At 41.0% G+C, this 19416-nt stretch overlaps 1 protein-coding gene across 2 annotated transcripts in view; it reads left to right on the forward strand.

The window, feature by feature from the left end:
• stard8 (StAR-related lipid transfer (START) domain containing 8) overlaps window positions 1-19416 on the forward strand; it is a 242959-nt gene that overhangs the window by 125909 nt on the left and 97634 nt on the right. For both annotated transcript variants that reach the window (XM_048605224.1, XM_048605225.1), the window contains 3 exons: window positions 6253-6324; window positions 11259-11340; window positions 17946-18009. In XM_048605224.1, the coding sequence (XP_048461181.1) occupies window positions 6253-6324; window positions 11259-11340; window positions 17946-18009 (218 nt within the window). The remainder of the gene's footprint in view (window positions 1-6252; window positions 6325-11258; window positions 11341-17945; window positions 18010-19416) is intronic.

Genomic DNA, 19416 nt, shown 5'->3' on the forward strand with positions numbered 1-19416 from the left:
AAGGCCTCACTCATTTCCTCAAGCAATTCTCCCTCCCTTCTCACCATGTCCCATGTTGTTCAGGACCTGGAAAGATTATTTTGGTGTCAAATGACATCTCAGCTATGTGCAACATTTGCAGCTGAGTCTGTGAAAAATTCAAATCATTTGCAACCTTTCAGCATTTACATGCTTGTTGAATTTTCAGTGGTCTGTCATGATGCTTTTATTTGAATGCTGATTGCTGTACTAATGGTGTTGCACGCTGGAAAGCAATCTTTATGTAGCTACCTGGTACCAAAGGATACTTAAACTTGTGCATACAAGCTTACTTCTGTTGGAATCCTTATCAATCACAGTTGCTTTGGTTGCTTGGATCATTCTGGAGAGGCTGCCTAATCCAATCTAGACAGAGTTTTATTAATAATTGCGTATTTCATGCAGCACAGTTTTGCCCTCCAATAAGCCTGATTGGGGGAAATCCACACATTTCTCAGTTGTGCTGCACTAAACACACAGCAACAGTAGCATTATTTGTTACAGATTGCAAGACATGCCAAATAATTAAAATGGCTTTATATGCTAACCAAAATATTCATACTCTGTACGGATGAATTTATCTAATTCATCTAAAGGAGTAATATTGAATTGGAGCCCTTAAACAAATAGCCTCTGAAATTAACAGTGGTGTACACAAATCAGGCATGGACTTTCACACTGCTGAGTTTGTCATCCACTCTTTTTATGCTCATTAGACTCTACTGTAGTGGGATGTCTTCCCCAGTGTCTGCATATTGTGCATGTTATTAGTGATATGAAGAAAGCAGCACACTTGCTTCAGACCATAAAACCATTTGACCCATAAAGCATGCTCTGCTGTTCAATGTGATCAAGGCTGATCTGATAATCCTAGACTCCATGTTCCTGCCTTTTCTCTATAGACCCTGATTGTCTTCCTGATTAAAAATCAATCTATCTCAGCCTTCAATATACTTAATGAGCCAGTCTTTACAGCCTTCTGCAGTAACTAATTCCACAGATTCACTACCCTTTTGAGAAAAGAAATTCCTCCTCATCTGTCTCTTCAATGTGCAACCCTTTACCCTGAGATTCTGCCTTCTGGTCCTTGACTCTCGCACAAGAGGAAACAATTTTTTTAAATCGACCCTGTCAAGTCCCCTAAGAATCTTGTACATCTGAATAAGGTTGCCTCTCATTCTTCTAAGTTCCAATGAGTACAGGCCCATCCTACTGAACCTCTCCTCATAAGACAGTTCCTCCACTCCCAGAATCAACCACGTGAACCTTCTCTGGACTGTCTCTAATCCATTATATCTTTACTTAAATAAAGGGACCAAACCTGTTCACAGCATTCTAGGTATGGTCTGACTAGTGCCTTGGATAGTTTTAGCAAGATTTGCTTCTGCATTTGTTGAGATCCCATCATTAGGGAGTTCCTTGGAATTGTAATCTTTACGTCATTACTTGACTGTACTTTGCACTGTGTGGGGAATAAAATGGGATGAATAACGGCATTCTGGAGTGAAATGAGGTAACCTGTTTACTTTACGTGTAGGATTTGGAAAAAGCTATGAATCCTTTTTCCACAGAATCCTTGCCAAGAGAAACCTGGGTTTCCTTTAATAAAATGCCACCTGGCTGATGCCATTTATTGAAATTCATTGCATCCGCAGTGGTATGCATACTTGGCTATTGAGAAAGTGAATTATTCTGAGCTCAACTCTACAAATCCAGTAATCTATCTTATCAGAAAAATATCCTGGCTAGAAAATATTTCAGGATGACTGATCCATTTGTGGTGCCTTCTGACCTCACAGCACATTTCAGTGGGGTTGAAAATACTGCAAATGATGTTAGCCTGGAGCTTGGGTTTCAGACACAACTCATTCTTAAAAAAAAAGTTAGGTGTTTTTGAAAAGTACATGTGCAAGCTGAAGTTGTAAGAAAGTAGTGGTTTTAGTCCTATTTATGATGTTAATCTGTTTAAATAGAAAATAAATTAAGTAGGTCAATATGCACCTCAAGATGAGGCTACCAGAATTTCTCCTTAAAAGTGCTTAAGCCATTATTTAATAACACAGGGAGACTTTCACTTAGAACCAGCATCAATCCCCATGGGATTAACAGTCTTTTTCAGGTTTTTAGTGATGAATGGCTTCTTGGATGGAAGGATGGGTTACTTTGCTCCAAGTTGGGATGTTGCATGTGGACAATATGTTTCAGTTCAAGCACACTGTTCACTGCACCTATGCTAGAATCAAACTAGGATTGTGATATTTATGCTTCGGGGCTTTTATTGGAATATTATTTAGAATTTAAGCAAGAAAGCATTGAGGTTTCTTGATTCATTTTATGTTAGGCAGCTGTGCATATTTCTCCTCCCCCATCACAAACAAATCTGGACATGGTACTTTTTTAATAATAGGATTTTTCGATTAATTCTAGAATTCAATTAATTAAAACTAGAACTTTTGTTTATTTTTCAAGCTGCATGGTTTTATCACCTCGAATTCTGTCAACATAGGTTAACACTGCATTCTAACTTTATTTGCTCTGAGTCCTCATTGTGTTATAAACTTGTTGCTCAATTTTTACTGTGACTGACCTCTCCCAGTTTATTATTGTGCTCTAATCTAGGTGCTAGCCTTCATTTGATTACAGCCTTATTTCTGGCACAGTTTAATATGCTGTAGCTCCTCCTCCTCCACTGCTGCCTCCTCCTCCTCCTCCCAGCTTCTCCTTGGAGCTTTTATAATGCTACTTGAACACCCTTCCCCATCTCCTCCAAATGATCATTGATTTATGCTCTGACCCTATTCTGCATAATTTACACTTTACTATGCTCCTCATCCCCTCCTCTAGTTTACACTGTGCTGTAATTCTGGCTCCTTTAGACTTCAGTGTAACCTAGCTACCTTACTCCTTCATATACTCTCACCTCCTTTTTGCTCCTAACCTTCAGCACAAGGTTGCATCTCGAGGAAGGTCTGCCCATTCAGTTGGTAGATAACTGAAACCTGCTTGCTTCTGAAATTCGGAGTAAACAGGAAACCCACGGAGATTATGAATTCTAGACAGAGAGGCTGAAGTCAGGAAGGTTTCACTTCTCATTTTCTCTGAAGGATTGCAAAACAAATAATGCATGACAGTCAACCTAGAATTGTGCAGAGTACTTGCAAATGAAAAATCTCACCTGTAGCTTCAGAACTGTATTTAGTTTATGCAAACAAAAAAAACTTTTATAACCCACTGCTTCATTTTTACAGCAGGCTGTGTAGTACTTCAAAATAAATTTTAAAATTGCTGGAAATACTCAGTATGTCTGATTTCTGGAACATTAAAGTTAAGGCTAGATGTTTTTGCTTCCTGTTGGCAGGCTTTAAGGTTTGAAAATGCACCTCCACCTCAATTGTACCAGCAGCAGGGCTAGTTATTGGTGGCTGACCCAAAAGTGGGATAATTGAGGTACTCAAGTGAGTAATTAATGGGGCCAATTAGGGGCCTCATCCTGTCGCAGTCAGGATTTCACCAGCCATAGCAGAGACCCATTCCTCACTGTTAGCCCTGTAGCTTTTCCTGCAGAGGCTAGCGGCAGAAAAGACTGTTTTCTTTAACAGGTCTGTTCAGCCCATTGGAGGCCCCCCCCCTTCCAAAGTGTTACACCCGTCTAATTTCCCCTCCTTCCATAGTGCCGTAAATCCTGGCCCCTCCACCAGCTTCTGGCAGGACCTGGCTAGATTTCCCAGAAACTCTAAGTCGAGTAACATTTTGGAGAGTAAAACAGTAAAAGTTTAAGTTAATGACCTAAATTTTCCACTTGGTTCAGTGAAGCTGGTAGCAGCTTTTCAGTATAAGTAGATGAGAGGCCTTTGCCAGTGTTTACTTGTGTATCTTTATTCCTCAATCTTCAATCGGGTGAAACTTTGGTTCATTTTTGGGATATACTCTGCAGTTCAGATCCTGTATGAAGTGTATTAATTTTTATATTGCAAAGGTTGTATAATTTATTATAATAATTATAAAGGTTGGATTATATTGTTTGAGGTCAGTTTGAACAGTTGAAGTGATTTTATCTGATGGATTAATTTGAGACATCAGTTTGGGGTGAGCCTGCTTATTCTTAGCTCTGTCAGTGATAGATCAAACATTCCCTGCCTCCAGAGAAGACTCATCAATGTTGGTGTGATTCTTTTTCCAACTTGAATGTTGGATGTGCACTGAGCACAAACCCTTGAGATACAGATGTTCTCTGTTTTTAAGGTGAGTAGAGAAGGTGAGCCAAGAGGCCCAAGTACAAACACATTCTCCAGAGGTGTGTGATAACATCTCTGCACAAGTTGATTTTTTTTTTTGACAACGATTGATTTTAAAAAAGCTTCATTTTGTGCAGCTCATACATCTTGTTACCCAAAAATGCTTATGACAAATGATGTTTGTGTACACACAATGAATGGATATGAAATGTGTTAGAGGGAAAAAATCAATTTCATTGAACATTTCAAAGGAATGAAAATGTGAGTTTCTTCAGTGATGTTGTGCACTGTGTAAGGAGAAACTGAGCTGCACGCAAAAGTGTCCATGTTTTATTCTTGCTCTAGTGTGAATCAGGCTGGTATTTAGGGTCAAAAACTAATCAATGAACAGTGGATGCTAGAACTCCGAAACAAGTGCAGAAATTGCTGGAAAAACTCAGCAGGTCTGGCAGCATTCCAAAAAAAGATCACTGGACCTGAAACTCTGTTTTCTCTCCACAGATGCTCTAAAATTTTACAGCAATTTCTGATTTTTGTGGTATTTAGGATCAATTGTTTGCTTCTGTGTCCTTGGTGTTAGGAGGGAAACTCTGTCCTAGATCTTTGTTGTTCAGCAAAGGTTTAAGAATATTCAGCTGACATTACTTTGATAATACATACATCATTTCATTCATGCAAAGTCATTTGAAGTGCAATTCTGGATGAACAACAAATGCTGACCTTACCAACAACACCCACACTTGATCAAAGAAAAGAAATGGGAATGTCTGGCGTGTTGGAACTACATCTTGTATCAGTCAGCCAGTTCAGAAGGAGGAGGCAAAGCTGAAAAAATGTTAAAAATGTTCAGATGCCACTGACCAGACCATGGTTTCTGCCTGCACAGCATTGTCTAGATTCTGATATCTCCAACTGTATTGCACATTTAATAATTCTGAGCGTTACTTTAGTCTCCCAGTTACCATTCTGCATGCTCACTTCACATTCTTTCAGTAATGTTAAATTTATTGATATCAAAAGGACAACTTATTTTGTGTATTCACAGTGTTAAACCCTACAGTAACCTGTAGAATTCTTGTCTTACTAGATAAAAGATAGCCAAAGCTTTATTCTGGCTATCTGGTGCACACCTTGAGCCTTCGAGAACTTGATGGAATAATGTTGGTGCTGAACAGAAAGGGTCCCATTCTTCAGAAACACAATTGGTTAATTTGAGGAAACAATTTAGCCATTTTTTTTGTTTCTCAGTCAAAGTTGAAGTGCTAAGGCCTATTTTGCAAGAGACCATCAACATTGAAAAAAAGAGGAAATGAAAAGAAATTAGTGTCTAAGTGATACCAAGTTTTGGTTTTAAAAATGTATACATTATTCAACTAAAAGAAATTTTGATAAAGGAAATTATTCAGGTTCATTGAAAGATGGAATTGGAGTAAGAGAGAAAATAATTATTTAATAATACAATAAAGCGACTATATAACTATCCAAAAAAATCGACAGTGGGATCTTTTGTATAGAATAGAAGGTTTAGAGGTAACCAGTTAGAAGTCTTCAGAATGAAGTAGGGGATTTGACAGAATAGACATAGAGAAGGTGTTGCCAATTGGAGTCAACTGAACAAACTATGAGCTGCATGTGTAAGATAGTTGCAACTAAATCCAAAAGGGATTTCCAGAGAAACTTCTGCACCAGAGTGTTAAGAATATGGAATATGCAGCTACAAGTTGTCAAATAGCATAGATGCAATTAAGGAGTTTATGGATGAACTCGTGAAAAACAAATTGAAAGCTATGCTAATGGGTTAATGAGAAAGGGTGGGAGGAGGTTGATATAGGGCATTAATGACAACATGGACCAAATTGGACAAAATGTTTCTGTGCTGTAGATCCCTTGTAGCTTTGTGTTTTAAAACAAAGTCTTTTTTGTTTTGCTGTTTGTTTTCACATCGTCAACTTGCAACTTTGTGGCTCAGCAAGAGTTAATTTAATGAACTCTATTACAGAGCTGAAGGCTAAGGAAGTGTGTGATTGGCTGCGGGCAGCAGGATTTCCTCAGTATGCACAGCTCTATGAAGGTAGGTGTGGTGTTTGTGCCTTATTTATTTATTTTAATTTGGTTTTTGTAAAGAATATGGGAGGAGAGGCCAGGCCAATTGAGAAACTCTGGCTGAGAAATTTGTCATGATGTGGACATGCTGGTGTTGGACTGGGATGGACAAGGTTCGGAAATCGCACGACACCAGGTTACAGTCCAGCAGATTCATTTGAAAGCTTGTATTTTCAAATAAACCTGTTTGACTATAACCTGGTGTTGTGTGATTTCTGACCTTGAGAAATTTGCTATAGGTCTGCATGTGCCATACAACATGGGATATACACTTGATTTTGTTGTACCCCTAAATTAGTTGAAAACAGGATCTTTCCGCTCTGTCTGTCTTTGTTTTTTCCTGTGAGTATTTATTTGAATGTTGTTTGCAACACCTTGGTAATTATGGGTAAAGATGGTGATTTATCTTTAGTTAATCTGTCCAACTAAAGACATTCTAACACATTCCCCCCACTACCCGACCACCATACATTACTTATTTTCAACATTTTTCCAAGGCTTTGCCTCCATTTGGTACTTTCTTTCAAATGTTGATTTACACTGTTAAGAAGAATTTCCTAAAAATGGTCCTAAAAATCACATTTTACTAGTTTGAAATTGTGTGCCCTTTTGTTCTACTGCATGGTTTAATTTGTGGTAATATTCTATACTGATAAGAATCTTGGACAACCTTTACCAGAACAGTTCGTTCTTTGGAAATCCCACGTTTATCTAATTCATAAGTTGCACTAGTAACAATTTGACAGGTATCCTGGGACTGTCCTTGGGGATACTCTTGATTGATCACTTGAATGTTGGGATGTACAAAACCCCAGAATTTTTTGCAAATGGGATTTCTGTTAATTTTCGACTGCTACCACAGCTGTTCATTGAGTATCCCTTTCATTAGCCTTCATATGGGCATCTGTGAAAGTTTTGTTGTAAATCTGCATGTAAAATTTCCTATAGTCCACTGTAATCGTCATTTTCTGCAAAACACGCTGAAGATGTTTGTCAGGCAGAATCTCTCTTCTGAATCCATATTACTTTTTTTGCGTAGATGGTTCTCATACAGATGATCATCCAGTTTAATCCAATTGCTTAACATAATAGCTTAAACTAAATAGGGGAGTGGAAAAGTAAGAATCGACGTTAAAGGAGACAGTTAGGTTGTAGGTTGGTGATGGGGCTGATTAATAACAGGTCTTGGGAAGAACAGTTGCCGTACCACGTTTTGATGTATCCAGATGTAGATGCACCATAGAAAGAGTTCTAAAAATTGTAAAAGTCCTTGTGGACATGTCAAATTTCCTCAGCCTGCTGAGGAAGTAGAGACGTTGTTGTGCTTTCTTGACGGTTGTGTTGACATGGATATGCAAGAACAGATTGGTGCTCATCACTGCATGTTGCTGTATCCCACAGCTACACAAACAGGGTTCACAAGAGGTATCACTTAGCTTGCTTTCAAAACATTCTACCATCCTTGTAAATCTCTGGTCTTTCTCATTTCAGTCCATAGTTTTAAAAAGAACAGAAATGAAAAGGGTCTAAGTCTGTACACTAATCTTAGACCCACCGTTTTTCCTTTTAAACTGTATGTAAAATTCAATCATATTACTATCACTGTCACCCACAGGTTCCTTAAGTCTTAGGATCTTAATTAATTCTGTCAGGTTACTCAGTACTAAATTGAGTACAGTATAATACTATCAATATCCATAGCTCCAGGCTATAGCATGGATGTTGCCACGGTGTCTCATCCTCCTCAGGAAGCCAGTTAGCTGCTGTGGGTCAGGAAAATCACTGTAGGTCAGACTGACTTGCTGTGCTTTTCCAGCCTCATATCTATGCACTCTGGCTTCCAACATCTGCAGTCCTTATTGTCTCCAAGCTCCTGAGGGTCAGTCTGGGAGTTTGACACCATTCTAGGAGGGATGATTCTGTACTTGTCCCCTTGCCCTACCCATGGGCCAGCTCTGTGGGTTGGACCAGCCTTCGACAGAGGACTCCAGAGGAAGATAGAGCAGAACTGATTCTGCTGGTGGAATGAGTCTGGAACAAGGGGGCAGAACTTTTACATTAGAGGTCGGCCGTTTGGGGTGTAGTCCATGAGCACTTTTCACAAATGGGTGTGCAACTTTCACTCTGAAAAGCTCTAAGCTTGGTGGGGGCATGGGGAATAATAAAAAAAACCTCATCCGGTGGGTGGCATGGTGGTTCAATGGTTAGCACTGCTGCCTCACAGCACCAGGGAATCGGGTTTCGTTCCAGCCTCAGGTGTTTGTGTAGAGTTTGCACATTCTCCCTGTCTGTGTGGGTTTCCTCCCACAGTCCAAAGATGTGCAGGCGAGGTGGATTGGCCATGCTAAATTGCCCATAGTGTCCAGGGATGTGCAGGCTAGGTGGTTTGGCCATGGGAAATGCAGAGCTACGAGGGATAAGGTAGGGGGCTGATCTGAGTGGGATACTCTTTTGGCAGGTCAATGCAGATTTGATGGGCTGAATGGCCTCTTTCTGCACAATAGGGATTCTGTGATTCTGAGAGGAGGAGAAAATACTTCTCTCAAAAGATGTTAAATCTGTGGATTTCGCTATCCCAGAGTGTGGTGAATGTGGGACATTGAGTAAATTTAAGGGGAGACGGACCGATTTTTTAATTACTAATGAGTTGAAGAGTTTTGGGAAGCGGACAGGAAAGTGGAGATGAAATCAGCTATGATTGTATTGAATGGCAGAGCAGGCTGCCTGGGGCTGAATTGCCTACTGCTGCTCCTGGTTCATGTTCTTAACATGGAAAGTTATGAAGATTAATGGGTTTGGTGCTTGACAAAACAACAAGATTTGTCTTTATTATTGATCTGGCAACAGTTTTGGCCATCTTCCAATTTACTGCGATCTCCCCTGTGACCGTCATGAGCCAAACTTTCCTTGGTATTGCTGTAACCTGACTGAATCCTGGAAGCTAAGCTCCTTGCATTCAGGCACCTCAGCCCAGAATGACATTGGAGAAGCTGTGAGCCTAGCTTTTGCAATCTGCATTCTCTGCAGCATGCGCGCATCTCCTTTTTAAGTTGTGCAGTATTCACTTCTTCAGAGGCTTTAGAAACACCTGATTTCCTACTACCATCCCTAGTTGTGTCTGATTCTCGGTCAAGTGTGTTATGATCCCAGTACCAGTGTCATTCGTACATAGGGACCACCTGAACAGATACGTGCACTCTGTCATGTTTGCATTTTTGGAATTCATAAATTGTTAATCAAAGTGGCTGAGTTCACAAAAGATTAACTTTTACAACTATACTTTCGCTTTAAATATTTGTTATCTCCTGCAATGGAGTTTCCTGCTTTAGCGTCCTGTGCAAAACCACCCTAAGTCTGTACTTAAATGTTTAACTTTAATTAAACATTTAAAGTGGTTTGACTGCAACTTTTAAATGATCCTGGGAGGATTGACAGGGAACAATTACTGGAAGTAGAGCATATTGGGAAAATGATTTTTCAGCCAAATCTCCTTTCCTTTAATCAGTCTTCACCTTCAGGCTAACAGCTCAGGCCCCACTGTGACCATACATTACTGCTTCTGTCAGGAAAGTTGATTGCATCCCAGAAAAATCCCAAATGTTACTGCCTGGTTTTCTTGTGATATAGATCTCTTCTTTGAACTGGCTTGGAGTCACTGTTGGGTGCACCAAAAGTAGTGAAATGTTGACAGAATCCCGTTGAGATGGCTGATAATTTTGTTGGGGCTGGGTTGCTTGTTAGCTGGAGAGTTAGCAAGACCCATGCTACCTCCCCGCGGAAGACCCAAACCACTCACCATCAGACAGCAGAGATTGTTGGTGTACTTTCCTTTGGCATGGAGAGCCTTAACATGGAAATCCAACCCAATGACAGCAGCTGGCCCAGCAGAGGCCAGTGCCTGTTCTGCTTACCAGCACCACAGTGAAGGCCATAGCTGCTTCAGGAAATGCAACCCCATCTTCAGTGGCCAAGAATTGCAGAGAACCCAGGGCAAAGGGAGAGTGATGGTTCTTGGGCTGGGGGCCAGGGGGAGAGTGATACATTGGAAGTAAAGATATAGTAGTGCAGAGAGATGGTTGGTGGCTTCCAGTGAGTAAGTATTCCCCCAACCAGATGTCCAGTCCTTCGAGGTGACAAGTTGCCCATGGAGTAGTAGTTATTAAGAACATGGCATGATGACAGGCCCATGTGCCACTGGGTTATACTCACCGATAGCAATCAGAGCCCCTTAAGTGATCCTTGATTACTCAGTTGAGCACCTTGGTTGGCAGTGGAGCAGGAAGGTTAACTCTAGGTCTCCCTGCCAGGACTTAATTCTGGTGGAAGCAAGATGGCAGCAAGGTTATGTACATTACCACCTTGCTGAATATGCACCCTTGCCACCTTCAAGCAGGAGATTCTGTCCAATATTTGGTTTATTTTGGCCTCAGCTTTTCCTATGTCTCCTCATCGCTTCCCTTGCAAAAGGATCTTTCATTCTTTACAATTCTTCTCTGAGGATATACCTTAGAATTATTTGGCTATTCCCTCGCTGAGCTGAGTCTATGCCTGCAATGTCCAATGAATTTAAGCTGCCAGAGCACAACAGGATGAGATAACAAGGTGTAGAGCTGGAGGAACACAGCAGGCCAGGCAGCATCAGAGGAGCATGGAAGCCGATGTTTCGGGTTGGGACCCTTCTTCTAGTGCTACTTGTGCAGATTGAACTGTACCTCTAAAATCCAGCACCTGAAGGAGAGATTTAACAAAATGCTGAAAATGTTCTTCAGAAACTCTGAAGGAAATGAGGAGTTTGGGTTTTAGTGATCCTTCGTAAGATTTGAGAAAGAAAAAGCTGACTGATTTTCAGTGATAGATGGAGTATACGAGGAGGTAATTTGTAAATGTGTTTGTTTCTTGTAGATTCTCAGTTTCCTATCGACATCGAGGCTGTCAAGAAGGATCATGATTTTCTCGACAACGATTCTGTGAAATCCCTGTGCAGGTAATGTTTTTGAAACTGAGTCTTTACAATTTTGACCCCCCACCTTCCCTTCCATTTTTCCTCAAGATGCCAACTCTTGCTTAGGTATGTTTCCAGTAATGAGGTTAACTGGGTCCAATAATGGCCAGATTTGACTTACTCCATCCATGAGTGGCTTTTCTAGATTATAGGGAAGCAATATCCAAATTGGAAACAATAATGTCAGTGTGACACAGGATAACAATACTATGACTGGGTCAGGGTTGGTAAATGGATTTTGGGTTTGGCATTGGTAACTGAAAGCCTGTAGTTGATGCATGGATTGCTCTTAGGGCAGCTACCTCCAATATATACCAGTGTAGATTGTTGTTTTGCAAGGTTATCTATCATCTAAACCTCTGAATATGGTTGATGACTTCTCTACCTACAACAGACTTTCTGACATGGTCCCAAGTACCTACATGTAGATTTGATGCACCCTTCTTTAAAAACTGAGTGACTGTGGGCCTTTCAATATCGAGTTGTCATTTCCTCTTGTTTGTTTTCTGCCATTGACCTCTTCATTCTTGGGGTCTAACACTTCAGCTGCCCTCACTAGCTTGGGCTCAGTGGATCACATAATACATTCCCCACTGGTGTGGATACCTTTTGAAAGGTAATTAGGAGGTATGGACTGAGTGTACAATTAAGTGTTAGCTAGGCCAGATTTTTAAAAAAATTGTTCAGGAGAGTATGAGCATTGCTGGCTCGGCCAGCATCCGTAGTAATCCCTGAGAAGGTGGTGATCTGCCATCTTGAACCATTGCTGTCCATTTGAAGTAAGAGCACCTGTAATACTGTTAGGGGGCCAGTTCTAGGATTTTGACCCAGTGACACTGAAGGAATGGTGATGTATTTCCAAATCAGATGGCGAATGGCTTGGAAGGAAAATGCAGATGGTGGTATTCCCATGGTATCAGCTGCCCTTGTCTTTCTAGATGATAGTGGTCATAGCTTTAGAAAATGCTGTCTAAGTAGGTTTCTTGAATTTCTGCTGTGAATCTTGTCGAAAGTACGCAATGCTGCAACTGAGTGTCCTGGTAGAAGGTGTGGTATCAGACCTACAAACAATCAGGTGGGCTGCTTTGTTCTGGATGGTGTCACACTCATTGCAGGATTCCTAGCCTCTGACCTGCTATTGTCATCTCTGTATTCAAAAGGGTATTCCAGTTCTACTTCTGGTTGGTAGTAACCTCCAGGATGTTGTTAGTGCATGAATAAGTGGTAGCAATGCCATTGAAGGGGTGATGAATAGATTCTCTTGTTGGAAAGAGTCATTTCCTGGCACTTGTGTGCCAAGCATTATTACTTGCCACTTGTCAGACCAAGCCTGGATATTAGCCAGGCATGCTGCAAATGAACATGGACTACTTCAGTATCTAAGGAGTCGTGAATATGCTGAGCATTGTGCAATTGTCGGTGAATGTTCCCATTTCTGAATTTGTTTGAGGGGAGGTTATTGAAGCAGCTGAAGATGGTTAGGCCTAAGACACTACCCTGAGGACCTCCTGCAGAGGTCTCCTCCCGGAACTGACATAATTGACCTCCAATGACTATCTTCCTTTAAATGAGTCTAACCAGCAGAGAGACATCCATCTCATTCCCAATGGCTTTAGTTTTGCTAAAGCTCTTTGCCACATTCAGCCAAATACAGCCTTGATGTCAAGGCAGTCACTCATTGTCTGTGTTTGATCCAAGGCTGTAATCAGGTCAGGGGCTGAGTGGTCCTGGCAGAACCAAGCGGTGTCAGTGAGCAGGTTATTGCTGAACAAGTGCTGCTTATTGATATTGACCCCTTCTATCACTTTACTGATGTTTGAGAGCACACTGATAAGACTGTAATTTCCTAGGTTGGATGCATCCTGCTTTTTGTGTAAAGGATATAGTTGGGCAAATTTCCACATTGTTAGATAGATACTAGTGTTGTATTTGTACTAGACCAGCTTGACTAGGGGCATTGCAAGTTCTGGAGCACACGCCTTCAGTACTATTGCCAGAATGTTGTCAGACCCTGTAGGTTTGTCGTACCTACTGCCTTCAATCATTTATCATAGAGTAGAATCCCTACAGTGTGGAAACAGGCCCTTTGGCCCAACAACTCCACACTGATTCTCACAGTATCCCATGCAGAACAATTCCCCTAATCATCCCTGAACACTACGGGTAATTTTCCATGGTCAATGCACCTAGCCTGCACATTTTTGGACTGTGGGAGGAAACCGGAGCACCCGGAGGAAACCCACGCAGACGCGGGGAGCATGTGCAAACTCCACACAGACAGTCACCCAAGGGTGGAATTGACCCCGGGCCCCTGGTGCTGTGAGGCAGCAGTGCTGACCACTGCTTGATATCATGTGGAGTGAATCAAGCTGGCTAAAGACTGGCACATATCAAGTAGGAGATCTCTGGAGGGGGCTGAGATGAATCATCCACTTGGCACTCCTGGCTGAAGATTGTTGCGAATGCTTCAGCCCTGTCTTTTGCACTAATGTATAAAATTAACCTCATTATTGAAGACATCCATGTTTGTGGAGACCCTCTCCTCCAAGGAATTGTTTCGTTGACCGCTACCATTCACAACTACAGAGCTTTGATCTGATCCGTTGGTCCTGGAAATGCTTAGCCCTGTCTATCACTTGCTGTTTGGTTATACGCACTCCTGTTTTTGGCTTCACCAGGTTGACACCTCATTTTTAGGAGTGCTTGGTGTTGCTCAGGGCATGCCCTTTTGCTCTGTTCATTGAACCAGGGTTGATCCCTGGCTTGAGGGTAATGATAAGAGTGAGGGATATTCCAGGTCATGAGTTTTCAGATTATGTGGGTGCATTTCAGCTGCTACTGTTGGCCCACAGTCCCTCAAGGATGCCGTGGTTTGAATGGCTAGATCTGTTGAAAATCTGTCCCCTTTAGCATGATGGCAGTGCTGCACAACACAGTGGAGGGTATTATCAATTTGAAGGCGAGACTTGTCCCCTTAATGACTGTGTGGTAGTCCCTCCTTCTGAAACTGTCATGAGCAGATGGAGAGAGTGAGGTCAAGTATGTTTTTCACTCTTTGTCCCTTTACCACGTGTCACAGACTTAGTCTGGCAGCTATATCCTTTAGGACTCTACCAGCTTGGCCAGTAATAACGTTGCTTGGCCCCTTCTTGGTGATGAACGTTGTCATGTCCCACCCAGCGTACGTTCTCCATTCTTGCCACTTTGGTGCTTCCTCATCATTCATCAGTTGGTGGGACAGGGATGATGTTGTGTGGGAAATAGTTGTAGCCCCAGAATCATACCTTACAGGCAATGCCAGGATATTGCTTGACCAATGTTAGCACTAACCCACACATGTTAGTAAGGAGCACTTAATAGGGTCAGCAGGGTTGTGTTTTGCCGCTTCCAGTCCCTCGCTCATGCCAGGTGGTCTGTTCTGTCCAGTTTCATTCCTTTTTTGAGATGTTTTGGCATTTTAGATGCAACTTACAGGACATTTAAGAGTCAATCTCATTGCTGTGGGTTGGGAGTCATATGTAGGCTGGATCAAGTAAGGAAGCAGATTCCTTCCCCAAAGGACATTGGTGAACCAGATGGGGTTTTATGGCAATCAAAAACGGTTTAATTGTCATTGTTCGACTATTAGTTCCAGATTTGAATTCCAAATTCAGCATCTCTTATGGTGCAATTCAAACCGCGGCTCCTAGAGCCAGGTCTCTGAATTACTAATCCTGTGTTATTCTCGCTACACCATCACCTCCCAGATAATGTGGGGTTTGTTTTTTCTTCCTCTTCTGATGCATCTAGAGGAAGAAATGAGGAACAGTGTTGATGTGTGACTTTCAACTGTAATGACATGGTATGATGCTTCCATGGTATAATTTGCTGACAGTTTATGAACCAAGTGAAATACAATCAGGAACTTGTAATTTGCAGCTGCTCTACCAGTTCCCAATTTCTACCATTGTGTGTGGCCTCCTTCCCTCGTATCTGCAGAGCTTCCTCCCTGATAGGAGAGAGGAAGGAGAAGGTTTGTTCTCATTCTGGTGTTGTGGCTTGTCTTCGGCATCAGATGAACGTGAAAAGTGAGAATGATCTTTGATTCTTGTGAGATAGCAATAACCCATAATTAATATCTGATTCCTGTAATAGAAGTGTTGAAATACATACAGCAAATAGTTAGATTCAAAGTGACGTCTAAATTGGGATGATTGAACATAAGGCTGTAAATAATAAATGACCACTAACAAGTGAAAGCTGAGAACATGTGCCTTCTGGACATTTTGAACAAGGGTTTCAGCAGAATGGTCAGGGTGGATTGATCATTTATAGACATTCTTGTTCCAAGTATGTTCTTGGAAGATATCACTAACTCCTCTTATCTTGCCTTTCTTGTCAGGACATTAGTATTTTTCTTGCATTGACTTGTTGGCTTAGGGGCAGTTAAGTGCCCATGCCATTTCCTGCACTGTTACTAAGTTGCTGTGTGAACCATTGATACTGCATTGCCAAGCTTTGCTGCTGCCCTTCGCCTAAGCTAGTGCAGAAGGATTTCTACAATATTCTTGATGGATCTGAGATCTCAAGAAACTTCATTGTATCTCAAATATCCTTGAAATTAGTGAGTTTCCAACATTGTTTGTATATCTTCCTCTCAGGACTGTGCCATCAAACTGTGTCAATATCACAATTTCTGACTGATTTTAATTGTCTGCATTTGGGGTCATTTGGATTTGTGCAGTAGACTACTAGTGGTATACCTATTGCTTTAAAGTGAGTTTACTTTAAAAGATTTATTTTTTAATTGCAGAGAGTTGGTGTCTGTAACTAGTCCTTCATGGCTTCTGTCACACTTGATTAAAATCACTTGCTTCTCTTCAGCTGAGACTTCAACTATCTATTTGAAACTTGGACTTGAAATGATGGGTGGTTGGGATTGGGTAGTATGCTAACTCAGTCATTGACTGGGCTACTTAACTGTGACAGCTAATCAATAACCAATAGCTAAGCCAACCCAATCTTTCTTCCTTTTGTTTAACAGAATGTGTGCCAAGCAGACTCTGGTTCAACAGTTGAAGCTTCCAGCCTAACTTTTTTTGTCTCTGCACCCTTTTCAGATAGCCTCTGCTGCCTAAGCATTTACTAGAAGCCAATTCAGTGCACAAAAAAAAATCTTTTTCAAATATTCCTCAGATAGAGGGCCAAAGCTTCTGAGGAATGGCAGTCACCATTGGTTGCCATTCAGCACCTGCGTTTCCACCCAATGATAGAACTTCATGCTTTTGGCCAAGATTTCTGAAGCCGGCCTTTTCAGAGAAATGTAGAGTCTTTGATAGGGTTCCTTCTTTGTAGCACAGGATCATTTGGGAAAAATCACAGCTCTACGTGACAGCACTAGTTGCCATATTCTAGAAAGCCTCATTCACAAATACACTGAATAGCTTTGGGACATTGAAATAGCTTTTCTGTGTGTGAGTAAATGGTAAATGAGTATGCAGTGAGTAGGTAGGATGGCAAGGTGATAGGCCAGCAGGATGGATAGGGATATTTTAACAGGCACATTCATCAGTGCAAGCCATTGATGATGGCTTCAGTTTCCACAGGCTAATTTACCATGTTTATTAATCTGGTGTGTCTCAGTGGTTCCTTTTTGTGCAGAGGACCAGATTTTGAATGAGAACTAAACATAGCTCACTTCCTGGAAAGGTCTGCAGACTTGTCATGTGGAACATTTCTGTGGTGCTGTTGTAGTCAGCAAGAGATTTGCATTAATTATTGCAAAATCCAGTATCATCTGCTTTATGGTGATCTTGTGTTTCAAAGTTTATTCAAGGTCACTTCAACCCCACCTCTTTACAAATTTGTTTGACTCAAAATCTGGCTAATGGTCTCCAGCACTTCTGTGTGACTCTGAGAAATAATCTGCTGTTCTCCTATCTGCCATCCTTACAGATGTCCTTCTAGTTTGCTGCAGTCTGTGGTGGTTTCCCTTAACTGCGATGCCTGTTTGGGTGGTGGATGGAGAAAAATCAGTTATCATGTAATTTGGCTGGTTAGGGTGCCAAGATAACCACTTCATTCCAAATTCCAGCTTCTGGCACACTGTGTGATGTAGAGGAAAGATACTAAGTTTGATTCTGGATCTGTGCTGAGTAATCCAGTCTCAGTAGTTCCAGAATGCCCCTGAGCTAGACCTGCAAACTGTGCTCCAGGTCATGTTTCTGATCACTGCAGTGAGTCTTGGTAGAAAGTAAATGTCAGATGTAGACTGTAGGCTTCAGATATGAACCAATTTAGTATTTATCCATTCATAGTGTGGAGACATAGGCTAGGTGCTGGAGGACAGCTGGTACTGTTGAATTGTACAGCAGCAAGAGTCAACACCATCAGGAGAGGACAGAGGAAATCTACATGAAAAAGTCTGGGGAGTTGCTGTGGAGGAAATGTCAGTGCTACAGGAGTGAGGCCTGCTGATTGACATTACGTTATATACCCTGGAAAATAAACCTGAGTTTGGAGAAGGATTTATAGATGAGGTTGGAAAGTCGATACTATGAATCAGACGTGTGGATAAAACAGCTTAATTTAATTTTGTTTCTCCTCAGGCGGCTGATGACCCTAAACAAATATGCTTCTATAAAGCTTGATGTCAACATCAACAGGAAGTCGGTAAGCATTCTTGAATAATTGTACTGGTCACTTTTCTTCCTAGCAACAGCTTTTCTGTTTTTTTTATGGTTAGAGGCCTAGTTGCCAGTTACAAAGTTTTTGAAAATGAGACATACTTTTTTCATATTGTTTTGCATAATTTGGTATAGCTGCATTGGCTAATATTTTTTAAAAGAGGAAAAGTTTTGATAGGGGAAGCATCTGGTGTAAATGATTCTGCCTGAATCCTGTTTTCATGAGGAATACATCACTTTATAGAGCTGAGAGACCAATTGTTAAGACCATAAGATGTTGTAGCAGAGGCCCGTTAGCCCATCAGGTCTGCTCCACCATTCAATGAGATTATGCCTGATTTGATAATCCTCAACTCCATTTTCCAGCCTTTCCACATAACCCTTAATTCCTGTACTGATTAAAAATCAATCTGTCTTGACCTTGAATATACTTAACAACACAATCTTACAGCTCTTTGCAGTTAAGAATTCCACAGATTCGCTACTCTGAGAGAAGAGATTCCTCCTCATCTCTGCCCAAAACTGTCCACTATATTCCAGCTGTGTTCTGCCAAATGTCTTGTGTAGTTTTAACAAGACCTCCCTATTTTATACATTATTCCTTTTAAAATAAAGGCTAACGTTCCTTTTGCCTTCCCTATTACCCTCTGAACTTGAATACTAGCTTTTTGTGATTTATGCATGTGGAATCCCAAATCCCTGTCTGATGTAGATTTCTGTATTTAAATAATATTCAGCTCATTTATTCTCCCTGCCAAAGTACATAGCCTCACATTTTCCCACAATATAATCCATTTGCCAAGTTTTGCCCATTTGCTTAATTGTTTTATATTTCTCTGCCACCTTCATCTCATTCACACGTCTTTGCCTTCACTATTTTTGTCATCTTCAGACTTGGCTGTAGTAATTCCATTAACCAGTAATTATAAATAATTGTGGCCCCAATGCTGATCTGGCACTCCACAAGTTACAGCTTGCTTTCCTGAAAATTACCTCCCTTATCCCACTTCTGTAATTGACTAGTTGTCCATGCTAATATACTACCTACAGCACAATGGTGTTTTTGTGTAGTCTCTTTATGGAAATCCTGAAAATTCAAACACAGTACATCCCCTTTATCTATCCTGCTTATTACCTCCTCAAAGAATCCTAATAAATTTCGGGTATATTTTCCTCTTTATGAAGACATGCTAACTCTGCTTGATTGTATTGTCTATTTTTAAATGCTCTGCTGTTGCATCCTTTATAATAGACTAATGTTTTCCCATGATAGGTGCTAACTGGCTTGTAAATACCTGTATTTTTTGTGCCTCCTTCCCTCTTTAAATAAAGGTGTTAAATTGGCAACTTTCCAATATTCTGGGATTTTTTTTCCAGAATATAATTCCTCTTG

This window comes from Rhincodon typus, chromosome 14 (genome assembly GCF_021869965.1).
Source record: "Rhincodon typus isolate 14 chromosome 14, sRhiTyp1.1, whole genome shotgun sequence".
In the NCBI taxonomy this organism is placed as follows: Eukaryota; Metazoa; Chordata; class Chondrichthyes; order Orectolobiformes; family Rhincodontidae; genus Rhincodon; species Rhincodon typus.